Below are 17,693 nucleotides of genomic sequence, written 5' to 3' on the forward strand. Positions count from 1 at the left end.
TTGTTCCTTTTTATTGCGGAATAGTATTCCATTGTATGAAAAGAGCATATTTTGTCTACCCATTCACACATTGGTGGACATTTGGGTTTTTTCCAATTGGGCTATTATGAGGCATGCCGCTAAAAACAGTTCTGTGCAACTCTTTGTTTTGGATACGTTTCCACTTCTTTTAGACAGATATGTAATGGTGAAATTGCTGGACCACACAGTAAATTTCTGTTTAACATTTTAAGAAACTGCCAAACTGTTTTCCAAAGTGCCTACACCATTTTACATTCCCACAGCGAAGTGTGAAGGTTCCCATTTCTCCAGATTCTCTTCAAAATCTGTTATTACCTGTATGCTAAAATGTGGACACTCTATGAAAAATAACGCCCCCCAAAAAGTTTTAAAATGTTCAGTGAGGAGGCTACCTTTATCCAGGTGAAACGACCATCTCTCAAAAACTGACTGCAGTCCTCCAGCCAGCAGAGGGCGCCCCAAGACAAGGTCTCTCCTCCTAGCCTTTCACAGCGCCATCTTAGCGAGATCCTCGTTGCTAGGAGACGTAGACGCGTCTTTGGGCTCCAGACCCCAGCCTCACCGCTGTCCCAAGTTCTTTCTCTTGTGTGAGGACCGAGATCTAAAGTCCCACTACCATCCAGGGGCAGTTCCGCAAGGCCCTCTTTGGGGGCGTTTTCCTCCTCCTTCTTCTAAAGGGGACCAAAGCGGACTAGGATCCTCGACTAGCTCCATTCCCTTCGCCCCCGCTATGGCTAAGAAAGGGAAAAAGGCCAAGTTGCCCCTGTCCGATGAGGAGCAGCTGCTTCTGTTTCAGCAGAAGTTGCTGGCAGAGGAGGAGATGGCCAAGAAGAAAGAAAGGCTCCTGAGCCAGTTCTTGAAGGTGATGGCTTTCTGCATTACTCTCTGCCCAACCCCACCCACTCCCTGCACGGCCCTGTAGCCTTGACCCTCTCGTTGAGGCAGCCTATGTTCATTCTGGCCTCCCCTGCTCCGGAAATCTTGAAACCCAAATATACTCAGATTTCTGGCAACACTGTTTGGGGAGGAGGCAGTTCTTTGTGAAGCACGGAGTGGGGCAAGAGGTTGACAGTCACAGCTGAGCCCCAGACTGGGACAAGAGGTGTTATCAGCTGCCTGAGCTGTCTGAAATTCTGATATATTCCCTAGAGATTACAAACAACATCCTGCTCTGATGTCTTCACCTGAAAGAAATTCACACTTGCCCCCCCTAAAGTGCCATCAGGCTGTTCCTGTCTTACTTCAGACCCTCCCAAAAACAAGAACAGGAACTCCCTGAGTGTTAGTCATCAGGAACTTTGGTCTTTTATGAAAAAAAAAAAAAAAAAAAAAAAAAAAGACAAAGGGTAAGGTGTCAGGGACAACCTGTCAACCTGTGACCTTGTTTGTTTTACTGTAACACGGCTTCATGCCCTGACCTTCTGGGGGCATATTTATTCCTCCACACAGGACAAGTTGGCCAAGGAGGAGCACAATAGTGCTCTGAACCTTAACAAGATTAACACACAGTGGAGAACCGTCCTTAGGGAAGTCAAGACCAGAGAGCTTCATAAGGACATTGAGATCCTCAGCCAGACATTTGAACGAGTGGTGGACTGCAAGGACAGTGTCATCAAGGTAGGCGCTCTTCCCAAGGAAACACTTAAACCTGGCTGCCTTGATCTCTTAATAGAATGGGCCTACTGAATTAATTTATTAATCAATTTTGGGGGGAAGAGGGGGAGAGGAATGGGGGAGGGGCAGAGGGACAGAAAGAGAGAGAATCTCAAGCAGGCTCTATGCCCAGAGTGGAGCCTGACATGGGGCTCAGAGGTCTTACAACCCTGAGATCATGACCTGAGCTGAAATCAAGAGTTGGACGCTTAACCGACAGAGTCACCCAGGCACCCCTAATTTTTTTAATCAATCTTAAAGCCCTTATAACATGCAGACTGTAATGAAGCCAGCATTAGTAATGCCAGTTTTCACTGAAATGAAAAGTGGACTCCTGGGCTGTCCTCCCTCTCCCCTGCTTCAGCGTAGCCATCTTCCTTGGTCATCTACCACCTGAAACCAGCGCTATACAATATTAGAGTTGTAAGGCACAGCAGACGTCACCCAGTGACTTGAACTTAGTCTCGCACCTTCACTTCGATATGAGAAGACTTGGTTCCAGAGAAGGGAAGTGGCTTGCCCAATGTCACACAGCCAGTCAGGAAGAGAGCTGGAACGAGAGCATGAGTTTTTTGATTCCTCCTACTCTGGTGCTTTATTTAACCAAACTCTGTTGGGCCTCTTTGATTCAAGTTCACTGGCCCTGGGTGAATCTGAGATATCCATGGGTAAGGACTCTCTAAGCATCTCAATCACAGCCATATGCTCTTGGGAGACCTTCTTTCACTTATTTTTAACCTCTGTTTACCACTCCTCCTTAGTCTTTTCAATCTTAAAACAACAACAGAAATCCCACAGTAACAGCAAAATATAATCAGCCTGGCATGGCCCTATTGAAAAGACACATCTCTCCTTCACACCCTAACCCCTGAGGGAAAAAAATTTCAGTAGACCTGGGCAAGCTTTCAAGTGATACATATTAAGAATCCCCAGATTTGCAAAAACCACTATATATTAGAATTCCTTACCCCACTGGTTGTACCTTATGGCTTTTTAAGTGACTTCTTCAGCCCCTTATTGGCAGTTATCAAATACTTGAGGAGAAGAGAACCAGCAGGGTTCGTTTAAGGACGCTGAGCCGTGGCCAGTCTCACCCTCCAGCTAGTTAGCTTCCAGCTTTGTAACTAATGCTGCCGGTCCCGCTTAGGAAAGTCACACACTGCTAATTAAGCGCCTTCAGGGTCATTCCTGAGGAACCGAACCTACCCATGTTAAATGTGCAAATGTTAGCGGTCTTGCTGACTCTTGCTATCTCCACTTCTTCACTTCCTCTGGACCCTGAATCCCACAACTGCTTTCCCCTCTTCCCTAGGAACTTGCTCTGGTAAAGACTACCAGGCCTGAATCACAGATACTTTCCATCATTTAGTCTTCATCTAACCTGAGTCCTCTGTGGCATGGATACTTTATTTTATTTTATTATTATTTTTTAATGTATTAGAGAGAAAGAGAGAGAGACCCCAAGCGGGGGGCAGGGAGGGGGCAGAGGGAGAGGGCCAGACGGACTCCCCTATGAGCAAGGAGCCCTACATGGGACTCGATCCCAGGACCCTGAGATCACCACCTGAGCTGAAGTCAGAGGCTCAACCAACAAAGCCACCCAGGTGCCCCTGTGGCACTTTCTTTCTTTCTTTCTTTCTTTGTTTAAAGATTTTATTTATTTATTTGACAGAGAGAGATCACAGTAGACAGAGAGGCAGGCAGAGAGAGAAAGAGAGGGAAGCAGGCTCCCCGCCGAGCAGAGAGCCCGATGCGGGACTCGATCCCAGGACCCTGAGATCATGACCCGAGCCGAAGACAGCGGCTCAACCCACTGAGCCACCCAGGTGCCCCCTGTGGCACTTTCTTATTCATGCCCTCCTTGAAAGTCCCCTTTGGTTTCCATGACATCATTCTTTCCTGGCTTTTCTCCTGCCTCGGGAATATATATAGAATCCTCTTTGTGAGTTTATCTTCCTTTCTCCCAATGCCTGAACTTAATTTTGCACGTTTCTGAGTCTGGCCATCTCGCCCTTTAACACATGTCTAGGGCCTAGACAGTCATGCTCATTACCCTGACTTAACTTTTTTAGATTTCATTTATTTATTTCTTTTAGAGAGAACACGAGTTGGGGAGAGGGGGAGAATCTCCAGCTGACTCCTCACTGAGCGCAGAGCCTGACGCAGGGCTCGATCTCACAGCCCTAGCTGAAACAAAGAGTCAGCTACATAACCAACTGAGCCACCCAGGTGCCCCTCATTACTCTGACCTTTAATACCACTTTTATATCAATGACTTCCAGGTTCTGCAACACCAGCCGGGATTTCTTTCGCGAGTTCCACATCATTCTATTCAAGATTCCTAGATATCTGTTCCGCACTGTTGCATTGTCCTCACAACCAAGCTCAGGAGCTTCCTCTTCCCTGGCCAGGCCCAAACCAATTTTTCCACAATCTGGTCTTCCTTACACTCAATTCAGGTGGCCAGTGCCATTCATTCACCAAACCACTCAACACAGAAATCTGGGAATCATCCTAGGCTTTGCTTCCATCCCTGACTTCTGTTCCAAGTTTTGTATAAATCCTCTGCTTAAGTATTTTTCAAAGCTATACTCTGCTCTCCTTCCCCACTGTCCTGCTGCAGGGGAGACCTGGGCATCTTCTCTTATATGGACTGTTCCAACAGTCTCCTATCTTCCAGCCTTCGTGCCCAGCCACCTGAGATGACACAACTGTCGACACAACTACCAGGATCATCTTTTTGAAACAAAAATCTGATTCTGTTATTCCACTGCCTAAATTTTAGTGGCTTCCCACTTCCACAGGAAAAAGTCCAAACTCTAGGGAAAGGACATCAAAGCCCTTCATGATCTGGCCTCTCCTTGTACCTTTCACACACCCCACATTGTTTCTTACCTGTGATTTTGCACATGCTGTTCCCTCTATCTGGAAGTCTCTCTTCCCCATCTCATCAGTCTTCCTGGCAAACTCTTACTACTTCAGGAGTGCTACAAATGACATCTGTCCTGTGAAACCTTCCATGGTGCGCTTAGTCAGATGCAGGCATTCAGTCTTTTATATCCCATTGTCACTGGTCAATCATCAACCTCATAGCAATTTCAGGTTATACAGTAAATTTCTGTTTATGTAACTCCTTTCCTACTGCAAGACTGCAAGCTCCTTTGGAGGGCAATGAGCATGTCTTTTCATCCCCAAATCCTTGGCACCCAGCACAGTGCCAGTAATGACACGTTTAGTAAACATTGGCTAAGTGAATGAAGAGGCTTCCATTATCAGCATCTATCTCAAAAGATCCTATTTCATACCAAACATATAAGGTAAAAGCTAGCTCTGTACAGAGGTTGTGGTGGTTTACAGTGAGTGTCTCAATGTGTCTGATCGTGTAGGCATTCACTAAATCCTTTTTTGTTTATTTCATTTACTTTTTTAAAGAGATTTTATATTTAAGTTACCTCCACACCCAACATGGGGCTTGAACTCACAACCCCAAGATCAAGAGTTGCATGCTCCACTGACAGAGCCAGCCAGGCACCCATTTCTTTCATGTTAATTTTGTTTTACTTTTTTTTTTTTTTTTTTTTGTTAAAGATTTTATTTATTTTTTTGACAGAGAAAGATCACAAGTAGTCAGAGAGGCAGGCAGAGAGAGAGGAGGAAGCAGGCTCCCTGCTGAGCAGAGAGCCCGATGTGGGGCTCGATCCCAGGACCCTGGGATCATGACCTGAGCCGAAAGCAGAGGCCTTAACCCACTGAGCCACCCAGGCGCCCCTTGTTTTACTTTTTTGAATAGGTAATACACTCACATTATTCAAAATTGAAAAGATAAAAGTTATACAGAGAAAAGTGCCCTCCCACTAGTGCCTGTCAGCCACGCAGGGCCTCTCTCAATCATTGTAGTTTCATGAGTAAACCTTTTTTTTACACAAATGGTAGAACTACATACTGTTCTGCCCCTTGTCTTTTTCAAACAATTTATCCTAGGGACTATTCCACATTAGCCCATAAAGATCTTCTCTTTTTCTTTTTTATTTATTTATTTATTTATTTATTTATTTTTAAAGATTTTATTTATTTATTTGACAGAGAGAAATCACAAGTAGTTGGAGAGGCAGGCAGAGAGAGAGAGAGGAGGAAGCAGGCTCCCTGCTGAGCAGAGAGCCCCATGTGGGACTCGATCCCAGGACGCGAGATCATGACCCGAGCCGAAGGCAGCGGCTTAACCCACTGAGCCACCCAGGCGCCCCTTCTCTTTTTCTTTTAATAACTGCATCATATTCTATATTGTAGTTTAACAAATACTTTGTATTCTGTATTTCCTAAATTTTGGTAATTAAATCTAGAAGGTTGGAGGTGTTGTATTCTTCCATATTCTTCCATCAACCAAGGACATATGTCTGGTTATCTCTCTTTCTTTTTAAAGATTTATTCATTTGAGAGCAAGCAAGCATGGGTGAGTAGGGGAAAAGGCAGAGGAAGAGAATCTTCAGGCAAACTCCTTGCTGAACATGGAGCCCAGGGGTGTGTGTGTGGGGGGCTCAGTGGCACTACCCCGAGATCGTGACCTGACCCAAAATCAAGAGTGAGACGCTCAACTGACTGAGGCACCCAGGCACCCTGCCTGGTTATCTCTTTTTGTGATGTTAGTAGCTGTTGATTATCCATTAATTCATTGGGGGTTGCAAAATGCTGATTTTTTAAAATTAACATGTAATGTATTATTAGCCCCAGGGTCTGTGAATCGTCAGGTTTACACACTTCTCAGCACTCACCATAGCATATACCCTTCCCAATGTGCATAACCCAACCACCCTCTCCCTACCCCCATTCCCTCCACAACCCTCAGTTTGTTTTGTGAGATTAAGAGTCTCTTATAGTTTGTCTACCTCCTGATCCCATCTTGTTTAAAATACTGATTTTCTAATAGTATCATTCCTTTTTCATTTATTAGCTTGAATACTGCTATAAAGAGATACCTTCTGTCATTGAGCATTCAGTTACCAGGAGGTATAGTTTATACAATAAAGGCAGCATAAATACTTGATTATTTCTTTGCCCTTTATACACCATTACGGAAAAAAAAAAAGGGTTGTCTGGTATTCTCAATGGTAACTGATTTTTTTAAGTATCCTTACGAATTCATAAACATAACTGATATTATTCAGTCCATTGTAGTTTTTACCCTTATCAATGCTCACGTTGCCCCTTCTGCCAGTGAAGTGTTCCAGTTATCCAATCCCGCATAACATGGCATCCCTAAATTAGTGACTTAAAACAACAATTTATTTTATTTCTCATGATTCATTGATCTAGTTCACCCACTTGGTGCTTGCTTGCTGTCTCTCCTACAATGTTCAGTCAGATGTCAGCTGGGGCTACAGTCACCTGAAGGCTTGACTGGACTGGATGTCTAAGGCAGCCAGCGGTTGATTCTGTCAGCTGGCAGGGAGTTCAGGGGGGCTGTTGACTAGAACGCCTTAACATGGCTCCTCCCCGAGCACTGCCCTGCTCATACTGTGATAGCTGGATTCCTGGAGGGAGTGTTCCAAGAACAAGCATTCCAAGGGGAAGGAAGCAGAAGCTGCCAGGTCCCATAAGGGCTATGCCTGCAGCTGGAACAGTGTCACTTCCACCATATCCTCATGGTCCAAGAGTCACAGCATCTCCCCACATTCAAGGGGACAGAAGGAGAGAATACCTCTTGATGGAGGAATGGCAAGGTCATGTTGCAGAAGACTGCAGGATAGCAAATATTGTCATGCCCATCTTTGGAAGATACAATCTGCTCCAGTAAGACACTTTTCTTGGTTTCTGAGTTCTTCTGACATGACGCCATTGGTCTTTCATAGCTGCTCTGCTATCTTGTATGAGATACCTTAGGTTCTACTCGCTTATGTTCTACCTCAGACCTTGGAGCAGCCATTTCTCCAAGAATCCTCAATCCCTTTTATTATTTTTTTAAAGATTTTATTTATTTGATAGATATCACAGGTAGCCAGAGAGAGAGGGGAAGCAGGCTCCCCGCTGAGCAGAGAGCCCGATGTGGGGCTCTATCCCAGGACCCTGAGATCATGACCTGAGCCAAAGGCAGAGGCTTAACACACTAAGTCACGCAGGCGTCCTCATCAATCCCTTTTAGTGGTAGCCTCATTGTTAGAAATATCTTTTGTCCCTAGGATACTGCCTGGCTCCATGGGGTCCCATGATGTCACCTACACTTTCCAATCACGAGTAGGAGAACCAACCCTCCTAGAGCCAGAGAGCTGGCATTAGGAACTCGGGGGAGATGCCATTCACGCCATCCAGCTGAATACACTTTTATGTTCCCGTACTGATGCCATTCAGCCAAAATAGGAACTCTGTTTCTTACCCAGTCTTTAGCCAAGGACCTGTCGGAAGCAGAGGAGCAGTACGCCCATGCCCTGCGCAGCCACCTGCACAGCATCGACCAGCTCTTAGCCCTGCAGAGAAGCCGGCTCTGTCTTTTAGAGGAAAGCTACAACATGGAGCTGGAAGCCCTAACCAAGGAGTTTGAGACCGAAAGGTATGGAGGCCTATGAGGAAATCGGGGATTGAGTCCAGGAGGGGATCCAGAACCTGTGTTAAGGAGCTACCTCTACGGAGGCGGCCAGCAACCTGGAGCATCCCACCTTGCTTATGACATGACCCCCACAGAGAACATCCAGAGTTCCTTCTGAACTAACGCAGGTTTAAGCTCATAGCCGTAGCTTCCCTATGCCCGTGCCAGGTCTCTCCCTCTAATACCCTCACCACCTACTTTCAGCTATCAAACGCCAACCCATCTGGCAGGGGACAGGGAGGGGAGGGGGACCTCTCACTGAAACCTTTTGTACTTCTTTGCTTTTCATATCAAATGAATGTATTCCCTGTTCAAAGATGAAAATAATCTTATTTACTCTTTCTGACCCTAATATGAATAGAGCCTACCCTCCCTCTGTGATCCTTCAAGTACCTAGGAGTTTGTACCACTCATACAGTTCTACATACTGCGCTGAATGGTCGTTATTGGTCCATAAGCTTTATCCCTCAGAGCAGGGACAGTGTCTTATCTCCTGCAGGAAGACAATTATTGACCAGCATGAAAAAGAGATTCACTACCTACAAGATGTCTTCATGGCCATGGAGCAGAACTATATAGATTCTGAGTATGAAAGTAAGCTGGAGTTCCAGAGCATGTGGGATGATCTCAAAAACAAGGTATGGAGGGAGAGTACCTGGGCAAGAGTTGGGAGAGAAGGGAGAGAAAAATGCTCAAGGCCACTGGAGGGCCTACAGACACTTAACCAACTCAACCAAGAATATGCCTGTACCCCTACTGCATTTTGTAATTTTGTAGAAATTAGCTGGGAATACTATTCCAAAATGTCAAGGAAATGAACTTTAGAGCTAAATGGCACCAAGGAGATCATCTGGATTCACCTGTGATTTGCAGATGAACAAACTAAGGCCCAAAGAAGTAAAATGATCTGCCAAAGTCATGCTGCTGCACTGTGGTAGAACCAGGAAAATCCAGGTCTGCCCTTGTCCCAAAGTGCTTTCCACCATCCTAGAGGCTACACATTTAGGTATCCTGCAGACCTGGGTTTGGGCATGGGTTTTGTTTTGTTTTGCTCCACAGTGTTTTTTAAATTTTTAAAATAAGCTTCCTACATTTAAAAACTGGGAAATTTCAGTGGTGGCGCCTGGCTGGCTCAGTTTGTAGAGCATAAGACTCTTGATCTCAGGGTCATAAGTTCAAGCCCCATGTTGGGCATGGAGCCTACTTAATTAAAAAAAAAAAAAAAATTGGGGTCCCTGGGTGGCTCAGTTGGTTGGGCGACTGCCTTCGGCTCAGGTCATGATCCTGGAATCCTGGGATCGAGTCCTGCATTGGGCTCCCAGCTCCACGGGGAGTCTGCTTCTCCCTCTGACCTCTCCCTCTCATGTGCTCTCTCTCTCTCTCTCAAATAAAAAAATAAAATCTTAAAAAAACAATTTTTTTAAAACAAAACTAAAAATGGGAGAACCCCATAAAAACCCAAAATTTTAGCTTCTCTTGAAAAAAAAAAGAAAAAAAAGATCTGGTAATACTGGGTCCCAATTCCAAATGGGGACACTGGTGTGGAGCTGAGCAGATATGCTCTGCACCACCCCCAAAGCCCATGAAACATTTCTTCTCTGATTCACCACAGGCCTCCTCCTCTAGCTTATAGCTCTTATTTACATCATCTGCCTGGTCTTTGTAGGCACTCTCATTGGCAACCTCTGCACTGTACTAGGTTATAAACCGTTCAAGAGGGGGAGGGTGCTGGAGGCAAGGCAGCCAAGCACTGGCTATTTTGGTGCCTAGAATCTAGAAGAGAAGCATTTTCTAAGACTGCAACTGGAGAACATAGTAGAAGACCTGTGGAGAAGGTTCCAGGAGGCACTCAAGAATTACACTGATGCCACAGAAGACCAAAAGATTGCCTTTGAGACTCTGAAGGTGAAAGATGAGAAGAGCTCCAAAGAGATTGAAGCACAGATGAAAAAAATACAGAGACTACAGGTGAGTGCAGCCAACTGGAAATACTCACTGCTTTCAGTGCTCCATTATCCCCTGGTCGTCTTCTCCCAATTTCCAATGGACCCTGTCACTGGTTGGGGAAAAACGAGATCCTTGGATTTCAGTCCCTAGGTTGTCCTTTTACCTGTCTCACTGAAGGCCTTTAGCTCATCAAGGGTTTCCTCCTACCTCTATCCCTCCAGGACTCCATAATTATTTTAAAAAGCAAGATCATGATGCACAACCGTGAGAGTGAAGAACAGAACCAGTACCTCCGTAAGGACAAGGAGCTGGTCCTTGCCCAGCTGCGAAAACTTAAAGCCCAAAGGACTCAGGCCCGGGAACTATCACAGGAAAACTTAGTCAAACTCACCTTGGAAAGTAATGCCACCCTCAAGGCCCTGAGAAAGATTGTCAATAAGGTAACGGGAGAGGACAGTTACCCCCCCCCCCCCAAAAAAAACCAAGGAACTTGGCTCCTTGCAAAGTGAAAGGGGTTTGAGAAAGGTAGAGGGCTTTCTCTTGCTTCCTGCCTGCATGGATGTCTGGACTACCTTTTGTCTTCCACGTTCCCTCCCCTCTTATGTTTTAAATTAAATGAATCATGAATTTGCTCAGACTGTAAAGTACTTGGAATAGTGCTTGGCACGTAGTAAGCACTCTGTGTTAGATGCAGTCATTACTCTAGTCTCACATTTGGGTGAATAGCTTCCCTGGGTTTAAGCAGGGGAACCACCTCCCTTATTTCCCCTCCCCACCCCGTTTCCTAATAAAAGGTCTCTTCCTGCTTCTGACAGGGTGAAAAGATCCTGAAACTTGCTGAAATATGTAGGAAGTTTGAAACCGAGGAAGAAAAAGTGCTGCCTTTTTATTCAACAGTTTTGACTCCCGAGGAGCAGAAGGAGATAGAAGAAATTTACCCAGAGGAGCTTACTGAGGAGCTCACAAAGGTAAAAGGTCCTAGGGTCCTTGGGCCACCACCCGATGCTGGCGATCATGGGCCATGGGGACTGCATTTGGGAATGGGCCTCAACACGTACCTTTCTCCACCCCCAGGTGATAGTGAACTACACAGGGATGGAGAATTTCTGGAAAAGGTACAACAAAGTGAAACTGGAGCAACTGAGCCTCCAGCACAGACATGCCCAGTTATCAGAAATCAATAGGAAGTTGCGGGAGATGCTGAAGCAGTACTTGGATGGCATCTCAGTGAGTGACGAAGTGCTAAGCCAGCTCAACCCACTCTTCATCGTCAACCATCGCAGTAACTTACCCCAGCCTTTGTCCACACCTACCACCCAGCCAGGTGACAAACCACCTCCAGCCACTTACAACATCATTGAAGCAGCCCACGTGATCTCCCACATCCTGTGATAGAAGAAGATTGCTTTTCAAACCCCAAACAATTTTTTGAGAGAACTGAAGACTTTGCTATTAAAAATTTCCAAGAGGGTTTATGAGCTCCTTCTTCTATGTTCGCTATATTGGAGAGCGCAGTCTATTTGGAAGATACTAGGAATACAGTGGCCCCAGAGAGTGAAGAGAATAGCCAGGCAATTATCAGGAGGCTCGCTGTTCAAGAAGCACTGCTTCTTCGAGTTCTGGGCACTAAGAGGGCCAGAACCCATACCTTTGGGATGTAGAGATCCTACGGGAACATTCAAGTGCAGGTCCTTGGCAGTAAGTTAGGACAAGAGGAGGCAGGGGAAGAGGAGATCCAGAGCCTCCAACCACCCCAATGTCAGGCAGGATCCAACTCAGAATGCCTTTTCCCCCAGCCCTTTCCCTCATTTCCACTTACAGAAGTAGCCTCAGAAAGTATCAGGTGAAGAATCCAGAGAAATTTTTAAAAATTATTTATTATTTCTTTTTGCTCTTGTTTCGTTTCTCTTCCTTGAGCTTCTTTTTGGAGACTTTAGGTCTGTTGGCCTTTTTGTATAGGTGATACCCAATGAGGCCCAGGAGGGCTGGCACCATGGCCATGCCTACCAGAGGCAGAATGCCCTTCACCAGCTTTTGCCAGTAGTTGGCTCGGATCAGTGCAATCAGCTCCACATCAAACTGCAGCACTGCATCCGCTGAAGGCAGAGAGGAGGCAAGGGTTAGAATCTCTGCATTTTATCCAGGGCTCCGAGTCTAAATGAAAGCAGGGAGGGCAGGCCACACAAAAGCAACAACTACGAAGGTGGCAAGATTTAAACATGGTGAGTTCCTCTAGACAAAAGCAGAGAAGGGTTATGGGCAGACTCTACTGATCGTTATGTTTACCCCAAATCTATAAATGTGGCTTGTGTTCAGTGACAAGTCTAAGACAGGACAGGAAAACTCTGTGGATCTAAGACATACAGGCTGTTCTCCATTGGTAAGTCCGAGAACCCCTCTACCGAGAACTCCCATTTCCAAATAGCCACATTGACAGACTCTTTGCAGGGCTGAAATGAACTGGCTTTAACCTAGACATTTTAAAATGTCACCAACCAATGAGTCCATGCAATGTGACTGTAAGAAAACACAGATGTGTCATCACAGAGGAAGGAGGTGGCTTAAGAAGTAAGGAGCAGGTGAATGAACAGGAGTGAGTCAGGGGAGAAAGGCAAATACTAGAAAGGGGGAGGTCATAGAGCTTTGGGTGAAAGCTTTCTTTAGTCCCATGACCCTCTTTGCGCTTCTTCCTCTAAGTTGGAACTAGGATAAGAACTTTTATCCTAACACTCTGAAGTACAAAACATTTTAGCTAATAGAACATCTGTTATAACCCAAAGCAAGAGATCTGCATCTTGGGAAATCTGTCCCGGGACCTGTTGACAGCTTTTAAAGTTATAGGGTGGGCTTGGCTTTTTTTTTCTTTTTAAATTTTTTTTTAAGATTTTATTTATTTATTTGACAGAGAGATAGAGAACACAAGTAAGCAGAGTGGCAGGCAGAGGGAGAGAGACAAGCAGGCCCTTTACTGAGCTGGAAGCCCGATGCGGGCCTCGATCCCAGGACCCTGGAATCATGACCCAAGCCAAAGGCAGATGCTTAACCAATTAAACCACCCAGATCCCTGGGCTTGGCTTTTAAAAGTTGTTTTTTGTTTTGCCTTTTTTTTTTTTTTTTAAAGATTTTATTTATTTATTTGGCAGAGATCACAAGTAGGCAGAGAGGCAGGCAGAGAGAGGAGGAAGCAGGCTCCCCGCTGAGTAGATAGCCTGATGCAGGGCTCAATCCCAGGACTCGGGGATCATTTCCTGAGCCAAAGGCAGAGGCTTCAACCCACTGAGCCACCCAGGTGCCCCTGTTTTGCTTTTTTTTTTAATTACTTGACTGTGATGATTTTTACTGCCTCTTCCCTCGTGGAGGCTGAAAGGAGGGGTGGAGATGTGGTGAGAAGCCATGCCAACAGCACAAATGAAACGGGTTGGAGTCGTGGAGAAAAGGCATGAAAGAGAGCTAGCAGAGGCAACAGACCCAAGTGGCTCAAGTCAGTATTTCTTCCCTAACAGGGTGCTATCTGCCTGAGGGAAGCCAGGGAGCCTTAACGGGTTCTATGTGTCTAGTCCCTACTGGTGATCTGAAGAGGAAAAAAGCAGCAGCCCTACAGAAGGAGGCCCCAGCCACTCCTGGCCTTTTCAGCAAACTGGATTTAGACTATCTCAAGCCCCAGACAAAGCTCTGAGGGACTGGGTACTTTGACTGCCTGACAGAGAGGACTAGTCAGATTACCTGGGATAGATGGTGGAAATCCCCGTTTTCCATAGGCCAAGTGAGAGGGAATGATTGCCCTTCTCTTCTCTCTGAGGGAATGAATATGAATCACAGCTGGGGTGGGACCAGGTGGGCTAGGAGCCTCAGTCCATCCTCAGCCCCACCAGCAACACACTCTGGATATTCACCCCAAATGATGAACTCTCCCAGCTGAGCACCAAACAGGTTGACCAGGAAAGGTCTCTGTCCCCCCACATGCCTCAGCTCCTCCAACAGAACCCATAGCCATAGAGGCACTGTGGTTCTGGATGCCCTTCAGGTTCCCAATGACCTGGACCTGCCCAGTGCAAAGCTTTTATCACACATTCTTCTGCCTCTCTGAGGAGCAAGGACAGCAAAGTAAGCCTCTACCCATGCAAAGGGGGTGCCCAAGCCCACCTCTGCTCTGATACTCACCCCACACACATGTCTAGAAGGCTCTGCTCCAGACCTTGAGGAAGAAGACACAACTGAAAGGAAGCTACCTACATCCCCCAAAGCCCAGGAGAGGAGAATCAAACGGCTCCCCACTTCTCAAATCCCTGGTCATCCGTGGGGTGTGGGGCAAAGGGAGTGTCAGAAGCCGGTTTGAACCTCAGGAGGTGACTGGTAGAGTCCTGGTGGCATTTTCAACGTATTTTAGGGATTGAGGGGGCTAAGAAGGGCTTAGGTCAGGAAGAAACAGAATGGGAGGCGCAGGTCACATACCTGGGATCACCTGCTTTTGGCCAAGTTCTATAACCAGAGGATCTCTGGTCAGGGAAGTGTCAATAATGCGTCCATCTACCAAGCTGCCCTGTGGGGGGAGAGCAGCAGGAGCGCACACCTCGCAGGGCACCACACACACCTGGGCCCGGGGGCAGCGGCGGCAACCCCCTCGCAGCTGCAGCCCAGCATTCCCCTCAGAGCAGAAAGCAACAGGAAGCCCCAAGGGGCTGGCGCTTCTCGGAGATCTCCCCACCCTTCGCTTCTCTGAGCCGGAGTGGAACTGGCGGAAAAGCTGGGAAGGGAAATGGGCAGGCAGGAGGCGCGCCCCTCCCCCCGCCACGTGCTCGACGACCCCGGAGCTCCAGCTTCACTCCCGAACCGCTTGCCACGTGTCCCAGCCAGCGCTGACGTGTTCCAGCAGGGCGCCGCCCCCTCCCGGGCCCCGCCCCGGCCCCCCCAGATCCCTCACCGTGTAGTGTATGTGCAGCGTGTCTCCAAAAGCAGCTGGCTCCGCGCACGGCTCGGGGGGCTCCACCTACGAGCGGACTACAGGAGTCACGCAGGCTCCTCCAGAGATTCCGTTCCGGCCCCGACACCCAGCACTCCCCAGATCAGTTCCCGCACTCGCTCTCCTCCCGGCTCCCAGGTTCGTTCCGATCCCCTCGTTCCCCACCAAGGCCCGGCCGCCGCAGCCCCGGGACACCCTCTCCTCACCAGGGTCTCCACTTGGAGGCTCCGGACGGGACTTTCGGTTTCAAACCCAGCCTCAGCCCGGCACATCACCCCACTGAGCAGCAGCAGACGGAGCGGGAGAAGTGAGGGGCGCAGGGTCATGACTGGACGCGGGGCCAGGCACGGGGCACCAGGACAGGCTGCTCCGGTGACGGCGCCTAGGACAGCGATTCCCTCGGAGCCCAGGCCGGAGTGGACGGGACGGGGCGGGTCGCAACGCGCCAGCTCCTCCTCCAGCAGCCCTTCCTCCACCTTGTCCCCACCTCCTGGAGGGAGGAGGCCGCCGGGAGCCCTTCCCTACCCTCAGAGATCGGGAGGTCGCGTTTTAGGATCCACCCGTTGGCCGTTCTGTCCCATAGCGAGGGGCTGTGTCACTTAATGGCACCCACTTACGATGACCTATTGTGTGCCAGTCACTTTTCTGTAATCCTCAAAGCCACCCTGAAAGGTAGGCATAATTGTTTCCATTTTACAGATGAGTTCAGGTTAAGAAACCTGCCCAAGGTCTTCTAGCTAGGTGGCGCCAGAGACAAGATTCAAACTCAGGACGGCCTGAGTCCCGCGTGTTGGGTCTTTGGTTTTTCCTCTTAAGATACAGGTGTCTTCACACCTGTCCTGGCAGTGTCTGTTTGGCCCAACCCACCCCAGCGGTTGTTAAAGAGGGCACCCCAGTCCCTCTTCCAGCCATTCACCTTGAATTCTGGAGGTCACAGGAGGCAGGGAGCTGTCTTCTCTGCCTTTGTCTGCCTGTTCTTTGGAAAGATAATTTCAAAGAGCCAGGAGCTATTTTCCTGCAAGGATGGGGCGAATCCCTGATCTTTTCCTCACACCGACCTATCCCTCCTCCTTTATCAGCAAGCTTGTAAAAAGGGCAACTTACTACCTTTTTATGTTTATTTTTCCCAACCTAGGGCTTGACCTCACCCCAATATCAAGTCTCAGGCTCTATAGACTGAGCCAGCCAGGTACCCCCAAGGACTTCAATTTCTTAAAGGGGTTTTAAAAGTGTTTTGGGCAACACAACCAGTCCCCTTTTGTATGATTTAAACCCTCACTGCCCACTCAGGCCATGGCACCTGAATTCTGCTCCCTCCAAAAGTCATCATTAAGCTCAGTCACCAAATTCTTGTGTCATTTCTTGGTCCCTGTCCTCTTCAGCATCTCTCTTGTATTTGATGCCCTCCCAAGCTCTAGATACAACTAACTGCCTGCTGGGTGTTTGACCAGTACATCAAATCAACACACCCAATACTGTACTCTCATTTCTTTTTCTCCATCCATCCCATCTGTAACAATCTAGAATTCCCTCCCAATTTTCTGTTTCTGGCTCTGCTGTTAGCATTCTCCTAAATTCTCCTCTCATTCACACATCAACCAGTCTCCTTTGATTTGTCCTTCCATCACCTCTCCAAGCTTTTCTTCCATTCCCAAGGCTACTACCCTAATTAAGCCATTACCTCTTTGGAATTGTTGAATAAGTCCCCTCAGGAGGAGGGGATTTCTAGGGATGATGGAATGCTCTATATCTTGATAGGGAGGTGGCTAACATGGGTGTATGCATTTGTTAAAACTTAAGCTATATGAGAAGATCTGTGCATTGCACTGCACAAATTATACTTCAAATTATACTTCCAATTAAAAAATAATAATAAACACAAACTACATTTTCAAGTCTTCCTCAAAGCTGGATAAGGCCATGTGACTAAGTTCTGGCCAGTAAGACATAAGCATAAGTGTTGGAAATATTGTCCTGGACTTCCAGCAAGGCCCCTTAAAGAAAATTAATTCAGGGGCGCCTGGGTGGCTCAGTGGGTTAAGCCGCTGCCTTCGGCTCAGGTCATGGTCTCAGGGTCCTGGGATCGAGTCCCACATCGGGCTCTCTGCTCAGCAGGGAGCCTGCTTCCTCCTCTCTCTCTGCCTGCCTCTCTGCCTACTTGTGATCTCTCTCTGTCAAATAAATAAATAAAATCTTAAAAAAAAAATTAATTCAGCTAAGAAGTGTATCATTGTGTGCTCCTCCTCCTCCTCTCCTCCAGCTCCTTCCCTTCCTTTGTTCTGCTGCCTGGCATATAGATGAGATGAATTACACTCTAGCAGTCACATCAGACCATGAGGTGACCATGAGGATGAAGCTATGTGCAAGGACGGTGAAGCAAAAAGAAGTCTGAGCCCTGGGCGCCTGGGCGGCTCAGTGGGTTAAGCATCTGCCTTTGGCTCAAGCCATGATCCCAGGGTCTTGGGACTGAGTCCTGCCCGGGGCACTCTGCTCAGCAGGGAGTCTGCTTCTCCCTCTCCCTCTCTCAAATAAATT

The 17,693-nt window shown here is 47.4% G+C and overlaps 2 protein-coding genes across 2 annotated transcripts; one reads left to right on the forward strand and one right to left on the reverse strand.

The window, feature by feature from the left end:
* Window positions 1-552: 552 nt before the first annotated feature.
* On the forward strand, window positions 553-11,669 carry CCDC65 (coiled-coil domain containing 65). The gene is made up of 8 exons (XM_059404832.1): window positions 553-883; window positions 1,471-1,638; window positions 8,046-8,215; window positions 8,751-8,889; window positions 10,022-10,219; window positions 10,420-10,638; window positions 11,014-11,166; window positions 11,273-11,669. Exons 1-8 carry the CDS (start codon window positions 752-754, stop codon window positions 11,588-11,590), a joined length of 1,497 nt encoding a protein of 498 aa, XP_059260815.1. The 5' UTR covers window positions 553-751; the 3' UTR covers window positions 11,591-11,669.
* A 387-nt stretch (window positions 11,670-12,056) lies between these two features.
* FKBP11 (FKBP prolyl isomerase 11) lies at window positions 12,057-15,629 on the reverse strand. Its single transcript, XM_059404833.1, has 6 exons — window positions 15,365-15,629; window positions 15,120-15,185; window positions 14,651-14,738; window positions 14,360-14,393; window positions 13,922-13,992; window positions 12,057-12,294 (listed from the first exon to the last, which is right to left on the reverse strand). The coding sequence occupies exons 1-6, from the start codon at window positions 15,482-15,484 to the stop codon at window positions 12,077-12,079; spliced, it is 597 nt and encodes a 198-aa protein (XP_059260816.1). The 5' UTR covers window positions 15,485-15,629; the 3' UTR covers window positions 12,057-12,076.
* Window positions 15,630-17,693: the final 2,064 nt, after the last annotated feature.

Source organism: Mustela nigripes, chromosome 6 (assembly GCF_022355385.1).
Source record: "Mustela nigripes isolate SB6536 chromosome 6, MUSNIG.SB6536, whole genome shotgun sequence".
Lineage (NCBI taxonomy): Eukaryota > Metazoa > Chordata > Mammalia > Carnivora > Mustelidae > Mustela > Mustela nigripes.